This window comes from Canis aureus, chromosome 18 (genome assembly GCF_053574225.1).
Source record: "Canis aureus isolate CA01 chromosome 18, VMU_Caureus_v.1.0, whole genome shotgun sequence".
NCBI classification, from domain to species: Eukaryota; Metazoa; Chordata; class Mammalia; order Carnivora; family Canidae; genus Canis; species Canis aureus.
Window position 1 is genome coordinate 47593409 of NC_135628.1, and position 16135 is coordinate 47609543.

The 16135-nt window shown below is 38.1% G+C and overlaps 1 protein-coding gene across 4 annotated transcripts in view; it reads right to left on the reverse strand.

Moving 5' to 3' along the window:
* The window catches only part of CROT (carnitine O-octanoyltransferase), a 58571-nt gene extending 49661 nt beyond the window's left edge, over nucleotides 1-8910 (reverse strand). The window contains exons 1-5 of one of the 4 annotated variants that reach the window (XM_077857132.1): nucleotides 8888-8910; nucleotides 8218-8335; nucleotides 5699-5834; nucleotides 1824-1948; nucleotides 139-320 (exon numbers count right to left, since the gene is read on the reverse strand). In XM_077857132.1, the coding sequence (XP_077713258.1) occupies nucleotides 139-320; nucleotides 1824-1948; nucleotides 5699-5813 (422 nt within the window). In that variant the 5' untranslated portion in view covers nucleotides 5814-5834; nucleotides 8218-8335; nucleotides 8888-8910. Of the gene's footprint in view, nucleotides 1-138; nucleotides 321-1823; nucleotides 1949-5698; nucleotides 5835-8217; nucleotides 8336-8398; nucleotides 8650-8670; nucleotides 8694-8725; nucleotides 8857-8887 lie in introns of those variants that run through there. The other 3 variants (XM_077857133.1, XM_077857134.1, XM_077857135.1) reach the window with 3 other exon arrangements.
* Between the last annotated feature and the right edge of the window lie 7225 nt (nucleotides 8911-16135).

The following is a 16135-nucleotide window of genomic DNA, read 5'->3' on the forward strand; positions in this document are numbered from 1 at the left end:
GATCAACAAGTCATTATAAAACTTATAAACCAAGTAGTCACAACTGTAGTATACTCAAACAAGTAAATAAGTTTTCTCAACATTTTGCCACCTGAAACTTAGGTAAATCTGTTACAAAATTCACACAACTGTCCTTACTTTCTTAGTAGCTGCCAGTAGTTCAAGTTATGCCAAAGATATATACTTCCTCTTTCCAAATGAGTGCCTTCCTTCGGAGGCCAGTAGTGTTCAAAGTAAAGTCCAGGACCAGCAAAATTGACATTTAGTTGTGATGGTAAACGAACATTCAGATAGGCAAAATTCAGCCACCATTCTTCCAGCTAAAAGAAATTAAGAACATCAACCTAATGAAACTTGAATGCGTAACTGCAGGAAGAAAAAAAAAAGCTGTTATTTGTTCTTTTCTCTTTACTGCTAACACTTAACATGTTTTCTTACCCATATCCAATTGTACACGGGCAACAGATTTTATTATAATTAATTTTACCTCAGTAAGTTTGTTTTAAAAACAAAAAAATAAAACATTTTCTTGTTTTAAAATCAACTTATATTTTGAGAAATGCTTTTGTGATCATTTCTTTCTTTTGAAATTGTAGGATCTCAATACTATTCAGTTTAACTACATTACCAAAAACAGGCAACAAGAAAGCACTGAAAAGGCATCTTTTCAGACAAAAAATTGGAGTCACAAATACCAAAGTACTTAGGTCTGTTTTCTCAGAGCACCTAGGTACAATAAATGTAAAACAAACCCTCACTTCGTTGTAAAAAATATTAGGGCATTTGCAATTTTCCTTTTCCAAGCGAAAACTAAAATACTAAATCAGAAATATAAAACCTTTTCAGTACACTTAAAACTAATTTAGATTTTTCACAGACAGTGCTGTGTCCCTCTTTCACAATATGCAATTGAATTTCAAGCATAAGTAAGCAGATCTCATCAAATTATCTGGAGTTATTTTTTAAGAAACTGATGTTATAAACTATAATCAATTATTCAGAAAAAAGAAATAAGCAAAAAGGATACAGACTTCTTTACCTTTACCCTGATTTAATTAAAAAATCACTCAAGATTGAGAATAAAAGAATCTGGAAGTATAAAATTTTATTATTCCATTATAGGTATCAATGACTAATGAAAAGATCAGCTTACTTTTTATTTCTAAAACTTAAAGATAATTACAATCATTATTTCTAGATTAAAGCAATGTTTTCTAAATATGAAAACTTACCCTCTGGTTCATATTACAGAAGTAGTTAGGCTGAAGAAATCAAAGATTCCTTGTAGAAAATTATTGCATGCCTCAGTAATTATTTTTTTTTTTTCTCAGTAATTATTATACCAACATTCCCCTTCAATCTATCTAACTGAAAGATGTAATACTGATAACCATTCTTCAATTTTGTAATGGCCCTTTCTCTCCCATATGATGTTTAAATATTTGTATGCCACCTATGTGATAAGTCTATTTTTAGTGTCTGGAGCTTTTTTAGGCTAGGCTTACCTGAACAAAATGTTTCTCACAAGCAAGGTCTACAGATCACTTTTACCAGAACCACATGGGACAGTTAAAACAAGGGTTTCCAGGACCCCATTCAGAATCACTGGTCGTAGGAAATCTGTATTTTGACAAGACAGGATCTCACACATAACACTCAAAACTCCCTGGAGCTAAACAATTCATTAGTTCTTTTGGATGACTGTGACAATGACTGCAAGGATATTTACACTAATAATTTTAAAATGAAAGCTATTGACATTTTTATTTTTCATTCTTTAAATATCATCAATTTTCTAATTATAAGTACAATAACATAAATACCCAATTTCTTTTTCCTTTTGCCCTTTCAAGTAATTTCTGGTGCAGTTTCCTTCCAATACCATCTTGAAATTTTTGAACAATTCCTTCAGTTTTTTTATATTCTTCTTTATTTGCAAACGGCTTTACTAGAAGGAAAAAATATGCATTTAAATATTTAGACATCAAGTAGCACAAACTTATCTCCATCATTACACAAATACTGAGATTCAATTATGTATGCCTTAATTATCACAGCAGTCCAATAAATTGTAATAGATTTTACAACATGAAAATGACTGAAAAGCAACATTGCAAAATGCTGTAAAAAATTAAACAGTGGATACTGTGTAATCTGATAACCATTTTCTGAAAAATTATTTTAAAATCATTCTGGATAATGAAATTAAAATGATAAAGACAGGACTATCACCTAGGTATTGGTCCAACAGAAAAGTAAATCCTGTTTAGCCATGAATAAAATTAAAGCTTCTTTCCACTAATGTTCAGAGCCTTGAACATCATGTATGTAAATGCAATATATATGTAAATTTAATTATAAAGCCTGCCCAGAGCCAATAATGGTTTCTTCCCAAAAAACAAACAAAAAACAAGGGTGGGGAGGGAGTCCCTAGTCCATGAAAATGAAAATCTATTGTTTAAAATTAATATCTTCCTTCTGTTTTGTCTCTTCAAAGTACTATCTTTTTCTTTTAGAGATTTATTTATTTAGAGCAAGAATGAGAGAGCACAAAGCAGCAGGAGCCACAGAGGGAGGGAGAGAGAAGTAGGTTCCCTGAGATCATGACCTGAGCCAAAGGCAGACACTTAACCAACTGAGCCATCCAGGTGCCCCTCTTCAACATACTATCTTAAAGTCAATTTAAATAGCTATATTTAGAAAAAGTACAAGGCAAAATGAATAATCAAAAAAGTGAATAATCAGTAAATTTAAAAAAAGAAACTAGAATTCCCAGATAAAAATAAATGAAGAAAAAGAAAAAATCTAAAAAATATCAGATGACTTTCAGTTAAACAAAGTGAACTAAATGCATACATTTATCTCTAATACTTCTAGAAGCTTACTAAAATGACAGTAATTAAAAAGGCATAAATCTAGAAGGACAAAGAATATGAATGTAGACAGCAGCAGACTAGTTAAGCTACCATTTCACAAATTAGAAAACAGATGAGAAAATGGTGACTGAATCTGTAGAAAGAAGAAAGTTAATATCTAAAACCTGGAGAGTGGAAGGTAGGATGAGACCGGGTAGGGTAAGGTGCACACCAAGAAGTCAGCCAGTTTCTGCAGTAGAACCCCAAAAAGGTTCAAGAATTCAAGGTAAATGGACTTCCACAGGGGGCAAAGAGACTGAAAACAGGTTGCTTATAAGTGTTCAGAAGGAGCATACAACCACCCCATCTACACCCACCCCTGCAAATCTTTCTCCATTCTGGATAGCCAGGCGATTTCCTACCAATGCCAGGAGAAATCTAGAGGTCTAATCTTAAGGAGAAATTAAACCAACAAGCAAGCAGTATACACAGATCCTAATCCATACTTAAAAAAAGACTCTTATTAAAGTGTACACCCAGAACAATGAGCCCTCCAGCCTCCTTCCCTTCCTTAGCTACCAAAACACTAGACATCAGGCTCATGCCTTCTAAACAAAAGAGGATTCTTCTCTGGGGAAAGAGATCAGTCTAAGTGAAAGTATTACTGATATCTGGGCATGGCAAGTGGAATTGCTAGATCTCAGAAACAAGGTTCACTAGAAGGCCCACTGGGAAAGCCCCTATCCATGCACACAGAGCTCTCAATCAGCTTTTTAGGGCATAAGTCTTTTCTTTTTTTTTTTTTTTTTAAGATTTTATTTATTCATGAGAGACACAGAGAGAGAGGCACAGACACAGGCAGAGGGAGACACAGGCAGGCTGCAAGGAGCCTGATGCGGACCTTGATCCCAGGACCCGGGATCACACTCTGAGCCAAAGGCAGCTGCTCAACCAATGAGTCACCCAGGCATCTCTTAGAGCCTAACTCTCAAAAATGAATGACAAATGATTGTCAGATACTTGACAAAAGCCTCTCACATGACAATCAAAGAGCAGAATAAGCAGAAATAGGATTGGAGGTACAAAAGAGTAAACAGATTAGAAAGGGAAAGGCACTAATAATGAGGGAAATAATTTTTTAATTTAAAGCTCAGTCCAGAATGCTCCAGATCCAATAAACATGATTCCAGAAAGAGAAGGCAAAAGAAAGAGAAAACTATCCAAGAAACAATATTTTTAAAATGTCCTAGAACTGAATAACATGAATTTTTAAACTTAAAAGAACCTACTGTATATTCAGAGAAATAAATGAAAAAATCTATACACTAAGGAACATCAAGAAATTCAGATGGTAGGAATGAAGAAAAAGGTTTCCAAACATATCCAGAATGTAAAAAACAAGTCACAAAGGATCAAACAGAGGGGCATCTCAGGATGAACTCCTCAGGAGGAACAATACCTTCAAAACTCTTAAGAAAAATCATTTCCAATCCAGAAGACTCTATACCCAGCCATACAACCAAGTATGAGGGAAGAATAAATGTTAAGGTTTTACATTCTTTCCTCCCCAGAAACTTTTATCAAGCAGCTACTAAAGATGTACTTCACAAATACAAGTGAAAAGACAAATAAAAAGAAAGACAACCAGGAAATCCAAGATTCCAAGGGGAGAGGGGTAAAAAGAGCTGTCAGAGACAGGGAAGGAAAGCTCCAGGATTAGCAGTGGTCCAGCCAACTCAAGAAAAGTACACACTACTTGGAGCAAGAGGGAAGAGGGCCCCAGGAGGGATGTTCCCAAGAAATGAAAATGAAAGAATAGCTTATGTATATAAAGTATGTATATGTACATATGTATGTATCATATATAATGTATATAATGTAGTCAGGGACTTTCAGTATACTGAAGTATTTGGGAGTGAATTCTTAAGGATACAAAGCAAAGTAAGCAAATATCAAATGAGCAAAACAAAACAAACGCACAGAGGCAACCAAAGTACACTGAATGGTTCTCTTGTGAATAACTGCATAACAATAAACCCTAAACGGTTGAGTAAATTAACTCTGGTACATATTGATTTAAATCAAGTGAAACCTGGAATTAAATCAGGTGAATACTAATTTAATCCCAAATGGTGATTTTGTACAACTATACTGAAAGAATGAAAAGGAAAATATCAATATGTTGGATTGCCTATACGTTGAGTGTGAAGAGGGGGAAGCTTAAAGGTGTGAAAGACCTAATCCTCGTCTTTTTAGGAACAAATTTATAATATCTACAATTTACAAAACCCTAAGAAATAGTAGTATTAAAGTGTTACTTTAAATCCAGAGATAAACAATACAAACAAAAGATAAACTACTTGAAAATATTTGCTTGAGGGAGTGGGATGGGGGTGGCAGTACTGAATAAGGCAGAGGCCTACTACTTTTATAATTACAAACTTAATAGTACTATGTGGTTTTTTAAACTACAGAAAAAATTACTTGAGAGATAAAGACAGAAAAGTTCTGGACATTTTAAAATGTTTTTTGTTTGTTTTTTGTTTGGGCGAGGAGGAGTGGCAGAGGGAGATAGAGAATCTTAAGCAGGCTCCATAACCAGCTTGGAGCCCAGTGCAAGGCTCTATCTCAAGACTCTGAGATCCTGACCTGAGCCCAAATCAAGAGTTGGATTCTTAACTGACTGAGCCAGCCAGGTGCCCCAAGTTCTGGACATTTTAAGGATACTTTAATTATCAAGAGCCTAAAGGAAAAAGCAATTAGACCCTCATCAACTTCTAATAATTTCATAGTTTTCTATGTTGCTAATAATATTAACATATACTAAAAGATTATAAACATACCTGATTCAAGGTATTTTTTTAATGATTCTTCAAGTGAAGGAACAGGCAGAGATGGAAGGGAATCCTGGTACTGAAATGTTCGTTCTTCAGCTGATTTAGCCAACTGATTTTCCATGATGCGATCACAACAGGAAAACTAAAGAAAAAGCCCTCAGAGTTTTAATCTCATAAATATTCTTAAATATGCCAGCTCCAATTCACTAAATCATTATTCAGGGACCCCAGTATATCCAGAATTTGGTACTAGTTCTTAAGGAATTCATAAACTTGTCAGAGAAAATAACCTGGGGGAAAAAAAAGAAAAGAAAAAGAGTGTAGTCTCCAAGTGCTGGAACTCAAGAAGTCATGAGTGGAAATAGCGTAATTATGATTTATTGAGTGCCTAGTATTTGTTGAGTAGTACAACAAGTGTTACAGAAGATATTTATCTAATCTTCGTATTACCTCTGCCTCTTGGTATTCACCTCCATTTTATATGAAGAAATCAAACCTCAAGAGATTTAGCAACTTGCCGGAGGTCAAACCCACAACTCTGATCACAATCTTCACCCTCCACAAAAGCTAGGTGAGAGTGAGGGAACTCCCAGTAGGTCTAAATGGGTAGGTAGAATTCAGATGTGTAGAAAAGTATGAAAGCGGAAAGAGAGAACTCTATGAAGAGCAGTATAAGACTCATCCAGCTGTAGAATATCACAGAATACATAAATCACATGACAAGCTGCTGTAGCCTACTTATGCAGGTTTGAGGCTTACACAGAATGGTTTCAAGTATCCCGAAGCAATCTAAAACATTTACCACAAATTTATTAATTTTCTTCAGAGAAATCAAACTAACCCAAAATGTGAATGATGTATACAAATGTTGAACAGAAAATGAGATTTCTCAAAGACGTCTTTAAAAACTAAGTTATATATTATAACGGCAACCGAGAAATCAAGGAATTTCTATAATAGGAATTATCTATCCTTGCAAATACCACTTTTTAAATTAAAATAGCAAAGTCAGGCAACCTGGGTGGCTCAGCAGTTTAGCGCCGCCTTCAGCCCAGGACGTGATCCCCGGGGATCCAGTCCCACGTAGGGCTCCCTGCGTGGAGCCTGCTTCTCCCTCTGCCTGTGTCTCTGCCTCTCTCTCTCTCTCTCTCTCTCTCTTTCTGTCTCTCATGAATAAATAAATAAAATCTTAAAAAAAAATAAAATAGCAAAGTCAAACAAAATATTTCACTCACAGGTTACAGAATAAAACTTTACCAAAAGCAAGGGTAGTGGTAGAGATTATTAGCCAATTTGTTTTCCCCTTTTTTCTTAACAAAATCCTGACTTTCAACTGATGTAAAGCCACACAGTTTTATCTTTCCTACCCTGCCCTGGACCTCACTCGGTATGACTCGTAATGTGTCACCTCCAGGTCATGCCCCCATAAAGGACTAGCTACATGTATCCCCCCGTGCTTTCTCTCCTCCACACTGCCTAACAGGACCACCTGAAGCAGCACCTTGCAACTGTTTACGGAAGCTATGTATGGAGGTTGTCAGAATCTTCCTACTAGCCCTAGCCTCCTCCATCTAGAAGTATGAAAAAACACTTTTATTCACGCTATTGTATTTTGGGCTTTGTTAGGGTATAAGAGTTTAACCTACATCACTGATATAAAGAGACAGCCCAAAAATAAGGTACAACATATCCAATAACTTGGGCTGTACTTTATCTTGACATTCCACAAATATTAGCTTTAGACCTAATAGAAATGTAGGTACGGTTCCAAATACCAACTCCACCAGAAGTTGGCTGTAGATGACTCAGGGAAATTAAAAGCACGAAAAGGACTGAAGGTACTGTCTGGCTATGAAGATACAAGTGGTCCTACAGAACTGAGAAAGCCTGCAGCTGGAACCCAGTGAGGAAATGGGAACCCCATCCTACAATTCCAAGAAAATGAATTCTGCCAACAACCTCAAAAGCCTAGAGGTGGATTCTTCTCCAGAGTCTCCAGCAACTGCAGAACTCCAGAAACCTTTATTTAAGCTTTGTGAGATGCTAAGCAGAGTACCCAGCTAAACCTACCTGGACTTCGGATCTACAGAAGCTTTGAGATAACCAATTTGCGATTTTTTTTTTCTTTGAACTGTTTAGTCTGTGATAAATTGTTAAGTCAGGAATAAGAATCTAAATACACATGCATAGAAGAGATATGCTGTTCGTTGTATATCTTCCTGTTACTTAACTGATTCAACAAAACTGATGCCAAGACTACCAATCCCATACCTACTAGTCTTAACTCATCAAAAGGTACACACTGAAAATATGAGCTACCAGACTCCTTCAGGGCTGAGTGTTCAAAACTCTCAACCGCGAAGATTAAATACTTCCAAAAGAACCTACACAGGCATTAATAAAATGATGATACTGGAATTAATTATAGTAGGTTTCCTCAAGGTAAGAAAAGGTAAGCCCCAAGCGGAAAAGAGAACCAAAAATTTAAAAAAACCAACCAACCAACCAACCGTACTGTCACATACCGGTACACCCAGATGAACAGTTCAGGACCGCCGGGAGCCTGCCGCAACAATTCTGCTTTGAGAACCCAAGAGGTTTGAACCAGGCTGGTGACTGCGGGAAGGAAAACAAGCAGGACAACTGCGGGGGGGGAACACATTTTTTAACAAAAAACTGGTGAAGGAACGTGGAGCACAAACCAACCTCGAGACCGGGAAGCCGCAAGTCTTAAACCGTTGGGAATCACAGCCAACAGACGCAAAAAGTTCATCTGCTAAACAGGCGGCTCATAATTAATTCCTCGAGGGTTAACCGGGTTTCGGGCAAGCACACTCTCATTAGACAAAGTGCCTCCCAAGGTCGGGTCCCGGGCCCAGGAGTGGGCGCGCAGAGCGCCAAGTGAGCTCGGACTCCTGCCAGCACACACCGGGAGCGGCTCGGCACACTCAAGAGGCCGCCAAGGGAGAGGAATCTACCTCAACAGCACCAGGGGTCAGCCCAGGGGCCCAGCCTCAGGGGTACGGCTCCCACCCGCTGGAAGTCGCCTGGCGACACCACGCTCCCGCCGGGTCCCGCCACTTCCACCGTCCTACGCTATTTTAACTTCATTCTGCGCAACTTAACTTTCCCCCACCATCACTGAGAGCTCGGGGAGGAAGGGAGCGCTGCCCGGTGGGGCCCGCGGGTCCTCACCGCTGACGCTTCGCCACAGCCGCACAGGCAGGCTTCTCCGCCGCAGCCCCGGAGCGCGAATTGGATGGAAAGCCGCGAGGGTCCCGCCCCGCAGTCACCCGGGAACGAAGATTGGACGGAAAGCCGCGAGGGTCCCGCCCCGCAGTCACCCGGGAACGAAGATTGGACGGAAAGCCGCGAGGGTCCCGCCCCGCAGTCACCCGGGAACGAAGATTGGACCGAAAGCCGCGAGGGCCCCGCCCACTACTTGAAGCCGGGGGGAACGGGCTGGGCCTGCGCTCCGGGAGGACCGAGCCCCGCCTCCCGTGGGCGTCCTCCTCGAGGAGGTCGATTCTGGGCTGCGCCCCTGGGAGACGCTTCCCGGACCCCGGAGGAAAGGCCCAGTTCCTGCTGCGCAGCAGTTAACTGCTTGCTGCGCCGAGGCTCGGGTCCCGCCGTGCTCCTCCCACGCGCGTACGCTTAACTCTGTGGGACCGATCCAGGAACTGATGGCTCGGGCTCGTGTTCACCCGATTTGTGCAAGACTCGGCACTCTGTTTCCCTTCCTCTTCTAGCCCCGGCTCCGGCTTATTAGCCACTCCTCCCCCTTACCTGTGAGAGTTCTTTTTGCAGCCCCCAAGCAAGATTTTATACCAATGCCTCTGAAAGGAATTTAGTTCGCCCAGTGTCTTGGCAAGAGAGCGGTGGCCTCAGAGATGTCTATTTAATCCCTTTCCCTTTATGCAACTGAGACTGAAGTTGCATAACTTGCATAAGTTGCATGATCCCGTGTGGATAATGCGGGAGCGCTCTGCAGCATCCCTGGCTTCCCTGCCCGTCTAAGTTCTTCTTGATGCCCACGTTCCGTGAAGCCGCGAGGGATGCTCACCCCACAAGCCTGGGGTTGATCTGGTGTCTTTTACTATAGCGCCAAAAAAAATGGGAGTTTCTGACCGAGTGGAGCTACACAAGTTCAAGAAGATCATAATCTAATTAGTTTCGCAGGTTAAAACAAAATATACTGTTTCAGTTTTCATTTTAGATACATTGTTTCCTTTTTATGGACGAAAAGACCTATAGTTTACTCTGGCTCTGAACCAGACGCCATTCATAAAGAACCAGATTTCAGATAAACATGTCATTTACAGGTCCCAGTCCTTTATCTGTCTTCCCTAACTCCCTTGTTAGTTAAATCTGAACAGAATTGAAGCCCTGCACAGCTGAATATGCACTTGGTGTGACTATTGATCAGTTTTCTTTTCTTTTTTTTTTTTTTTAAAGATTTTATTTATTTATTCATGATAGTCACAGAGGAGAGAGAGAGAGAGGCAGAGACACAGACAGAGGGAGAAGCAGGCTCCATGCACCGGGAGCCCGAAGTGGGATTCGATCCCGGGTCTCCAGGATCGTGCCCTGGGCCAAAGGCAGGCACCAAACCGCTGCACCACCCAGGGATCCCTGATCAGTTTTCTAAAAAACTATTAACGCGTTTGATTACAGTACAGAAGCTCTAACTCTTGTTGAAGGTGTTGCATAATACATGACAAACACACTTTTCTTTTTTAAGATTTTATTTATTTATTCATGAGAGAGAGAGAGGCAGAGACACAGGCAGAGGGAGAAGCAGGCTCCACGCGGGGAGCCCGACGTGGGACTCGACACACCCCGGGGCCGAAGGCGGCGCTAACCGCTGGGCCACCGGGGCTGCCCGACAGACAGACACACTTTTCTAATAAGAGTTCTGAATTCTGAAATATGCCAGGCCAAGGTTTCAGATACGGAATTGTAAATTTGTAGTAGTTATTTCTGAAGCTGCAATAAAGAACATTTCTCATAGTATGGAAATGTGTCCTGGGTAATGTTAAAATTCGCTTACAAGATGGTATTCTTAAACAGACTAATAAAATACTGCTCAAAAGCCTTCACTGTATTTTTTTCTTCTTCCTAATGGGTTTTGGCACCTCTTAAAAAGTTTGTACATGTCTAATGCCCATTGGTGGCATAGAATTTAGGATCTCTTATCTTCACTGTCTTTATCCTACTCTTAATATTGATTTAAAGGGAAGAAAAACATTTCTGTAAAGATTCCTGGATTCTTGAAAGGGGAAAAAAATGTGGGCTCATTGAAAATTACAGGAACAGAGACTTGAGTGTGCAGGGGAAAAAAAATGCAATCTTTTAAAACATGTTATACTGGCAATTGTATATACCCATAATCCAAAAAACACATAAGTGATTTTTCTTCAAAATGTATAATGTCTATTTCAATGGCAGATTCCAAATTATGTTCTGCTCAGGTTAAACTTGAATTACTTTGCATTTTCTAGAATGATGTGGGCAATATATTGGCTAATGAGGAAGATGTTTCAGATACATAATGTACATCGATAACAAGAAGTCTCAAGATTAAAAACTGATCATGAATCAAAATATTTTTCTGGGGCATCCCGGGTGGCTCAGCGGTTTAGTGCGGCCTTCAGCCCAGGACATGATCCTGGAGCCCGGGGGTGTGTCGAGTCCCACGTCGGGCTCCCTGCGTGGAGCCTGCTTCTCCCTCTGCCTGTGTCTCTGCCTCTCTCTGTGTGTCTCTCATGAATAAATAAATAAATAAAATCTTTAAAAAAATATTTTTCTGGAGAAAAACTTTTAAGTACTGTAAGTGGTGATAATAAGTTTCTTTTTTTAAGTTGCCATAAAAGAGCTTTCATATTTAGTCCTACATAGCTCTTTCTCACTATACTACAAATAGAAAAAGCCCTTATAGACAAGTCTGGATAAGTTCCATAATAAAAAATGTAAAACTACTAGAAGTTTGCATGTCCATCTGCATATGTAGTTTACTATGTAAAGACGTGAAACTCTCAAGAGATAGGGAACTGAAGGGACTCCATTTTAGAAAAACTCCATCTCTATTGTTTCTCTGCTAGGCTCCATTTACTCATGTTCTATATTTCATCTTTCATCTGAGTAAAACTAAAGAAGCTATGTTGCCTCTCCAAGGAAGAAGCAAGAAAGTTGATCATTCCCTGAGTTTTGTCCTAGGCTCCCATCCACCTGATGACATTTTAAGAACAAACCTCAGTGGACACTGGTGCCAGTACCCCCTACCTTCCATAATTTATAGGATAACTCCTATTGTTCACTAGATACTCGTCTTTACTTGGACCCTAACCTGGATTCCTGAAGGAATCTATGCCCTGGACTCTTTTCCAATATAAAACCCTAATCCCAAGCAATGGAGAAATTCCCTTCCCCTTTTCTGAGCCTCCCAGATGCTCCATGTGCTATATGCTATCACTTCTGCTATTCATTAAACTCTGCTTTCACGTCTTCTGGCTTATGTTTGATTTCTATCCTGCACAAAGCCAAGGACCCCATTTGGGTCCTCAGATAGGGCTTGCCTACGTCACTAAGAAGTAATGCAGTAATGTATACATAGCTCTAATCTATGGAATAGATCTTTATTTTCACCCCAATGTGTAAAATGAACATATTGAAAAAATACTTGTGTGATCTTTTCTTATTTCTAATGGAGAGGACGATAAAAAGGTGGTCATTTTGGGAAGGACCCAGCAGCAAACTGAAGCTTACTGGATACAAAAAGACCAACCACAGACTAAAAATTAGCTCCGCTACCAACAACAGATAAACACACAGGGGCCTCTTTTTAGCACTGATCATTGTTTGGGGATTGCCTTTGATGATGTTTACTGTATATAAAAATTTACCACTGAAATCCTGGGGAAGAGTTAAGATAACTATGATGTTTTTATATCTCATATAAAATTCCTTATTACTAAACAGACATAACATTTTTAAAAAAGTAACAGCCTTATCAAGATATAATTTACATACCATAGTTTGCCCATTTGAAGCATATAAATCAATGGCTTTCACTAAATTTGCAGGGTTATGCAGTCACCATAATCTAATTTTAGAACATTTTTATCAGTCCCAAAAAGAACACTGGTGAGCAGTCGTTCCTCACCAACCCCCGATTTCTACCTCCCCAGACCTATGCAACCATTAATCTACTTTCTGTCTCTAGACTTGCCTATTCTAGACACTTCATATGAATAAAATCATACCATAGGTATTTTGTGACTGTCTTCTTTCACTCAGCATAATGTTTTCAAGATCTATCCATGTTGTAGCATATATCTGTACTTTATTTCTTTTTATGGCTAAATGATATCATGTTGTATGGATATACCACATTTTATTTATCAATTCATCAGTTGATAGGCAATTGGATTGTTTCTGTCTCTTAGTTATTAAAATAAGCTGCTATAAATGTTCATATACAAGTTTTTATGTGAGCATACGTTTTCATACCGAGGAGCAGAATTGTTGGGTCATATGCTAACTCTGTGTTTAACATTTTTAGAAACTGCCACGCAGCTTTTCACCACAGTGACTGCACCATTTTACATTCCCATCAATGATGAATAAAGATTCCAATTTCTCCACACTGTAAAAACATAACAGTAATAACTTGTTATTGTATGTCCTTTTGATTATAGCAATCCCAGGAGATGTGAAGTATTAGCTCATTATGATTTTAATTTGCATTTCTGTGAAGATTAAGAATGTTAAGCATCTTTTCCTGTGCTTATTGACCAGTTGTGTGTCTTTGGAGAAATATCTATTCAGAGTTTTTACTCATTTTTTAACGGGGTGGTCTTTTTGTTGTTAAATTCCTTATACATTCTGGATACAAATCTCATCAGATAAACAATTTGCAAATATTTTTCTCACCTCCTATGAATTGTCTTTTCTCTTTGTTGATAGTGTTCTTTGAACCACAAATGTTTTTAATTTTAATAATATCCTAATCAGTCTTCTCTTTTATTACTTGTAATTTTGATGGTGTAGCTAAGAAATCATTACCTAAGCTAAGATCATAAAGATATACTCTGGTGTTTCCTTCTAAGAGTCTCATCATTTTTGCTCTTACACCTATTGCCTATGATCCACTTGAAGTTACTTTTTATGTGTGGCCTAAAGAAGGGATCCAAATTTATCCTTTTGCATTTGGAAATCCAGTTGTCCTAAATCAGTTGTTGAAAAAATTATTCTTTCCCAGTCACACTGGCTTGGCTCCATTGTCAAAAGTCAATGGAATATAAATTTTAGGGCTTATTTCTGCACTCAACTCTCTTTGATTCATCTATATGTCTGTTCTATGCCAGTACCGCACTGTCTTGATTATTACAGTTAAAATATGGAAGTCTGTGTTTTCCAACTTTGTTGGTCTTTTTTTAAGACTGCTTTGGGTATTTTGGATTTCCTTTGTTTCCAAGGGCAGAACATTTTGCAAGATAGCTAGGGACATCAGAATACAGTGTTTGATTTGATATGTAAATATTGATTTTTCATCTAGATTATGCTTCTGAGAAACCAAATCTAGTCAGTGACCTGGAAATACCATTGTTCTTGGTTCTTTCCAGTATTAGGCAGTGACATCTTCATTTACACAGTTGTTATGAAGAAAAAGCTATTTACAAATGTGAAATTCAATGTGAATATTTATTAGCAACACTCGATTTATAATTTATATATGGCATAATAATCATGTTAATGAGTATATAGAGTATTTTTTCCTCCAGATAAGAGAATAAGAGAAACAAACAAAAAAAGATACTAGAAATAATGTATATGTGTCCACAAAAGGAAACCAGTCTTATTCCATTTAGTTTTTAAATAACTATAGTTTGCCAATAAAAAAATGCTATGGTCAGCCCTCTAGAAAAACATCAGTGAGGGCTAATCACCAGGCCATATGCTTCAAGGCAAATAGTAGTATCAAGAATCTAACTCTGAAAGTCATTTGAGGGCAGCCCGGGGGCACAGTGGTTTGGCGCCTACCGTCAACCCTGGGCATGATCCTGAAGACCCAAGATCAAGTCCCACATCGGGCTCCCTGTATGGAGCCTTCTTCTCCCTCTGCCTGTGTCTCTGTCTCTCGTTCTCTCTGTGTCTCTCATGAATTTAAAAAAAAAAAAAAAAAAAAAACTTTAAAAAAGGAAAAAAAAAGAAAGTCATTTGAGAAACTAGTTATCATGGAATTATGGATGAGCTACCTGATTATGTTTCATCACGTTTACTGACATTTGAACCTGAACTTGTTTTAGTTTTAGAAATATTTTTCCATTTTCAGTTGTGTTTTTATAATTAACTATTAAATGTTCTACTAACAATACAAAAATTGTCTATCAATCAACATTAAGTGCTTAGAGGAGAATGTCAGATTTTGAGAGTGACTTTTAATTTGTTACCTTTTTGTAATAAACTAAATATTTTGTCTTTTAAAATTTGCATTCCATATTATTGTATACCTCATATTCTGATACATGCCTCATAATATACTTTGCCTATTAAAAAATACATGTATATTTTCTCTGAAGTATATTGAAGGTATTGCATATTTAAAATAATTCTGGGTATTTAACCATTGTTCTGCACTTTTTTTTCCCCTACCCTTCAGTTATTAGAAAGGATACCATATACCAAACAGGGGGAACTTCATTATGGATTTATACAGAAGGGGAGGTGTCATGTTATTTTGTATTTTTTCTTCACAGTACCTTTAACAATTTGCAACTCCTCTGAGCTCTTGTTTTATTAATTGTATTTTGTTTTCTTGCTTGCTTCTTGTCTATTATGCTTGTAACTAAAATTAGACACTAACGCTTAAAATTACTATTTGAAAGTTTTATAATAAGGATTTTTATGTTAACCATGAGATGAGATGAAGTCATCTGTTATGTCATACTTTCTTGTGATTATGGAACTTAAAAAATGGGAAGCACAAATATTTGGAATTAATGTTTAGTATTTACCAAGATGACTGATATTTATAAAGATCTGAAATATTGCACAATCGGAAGTACCCTCGGTAATGCCAAAGAAATATGAAATTATGTTCTACATACTTAAGATCAAGCACCAGTTATTGTACTTTATTCTTGACAATCTGTATATTACAAAGCACAGGCAAGCAAAGCATGGCATGATGTTTGTCCTACCATCTTTAATATCAAGAAGCTGAGGAAAGATTTCCACTTCTACTCCAAATATCAAACTTATCTTCTCCCCTATCATAGCATCCTTTTGCCACTATGTCAAGTTTATGTAAACATATTAACCTATAAGCCGCTTGATATATACATGGTATATGAGTAAGATCTCTATTGTAGTGAAATTAATTAATAAACACAAATCCTTTTCCTTATCCTCTTTCCAGTTGCTGGAAACGACTGCGTACTT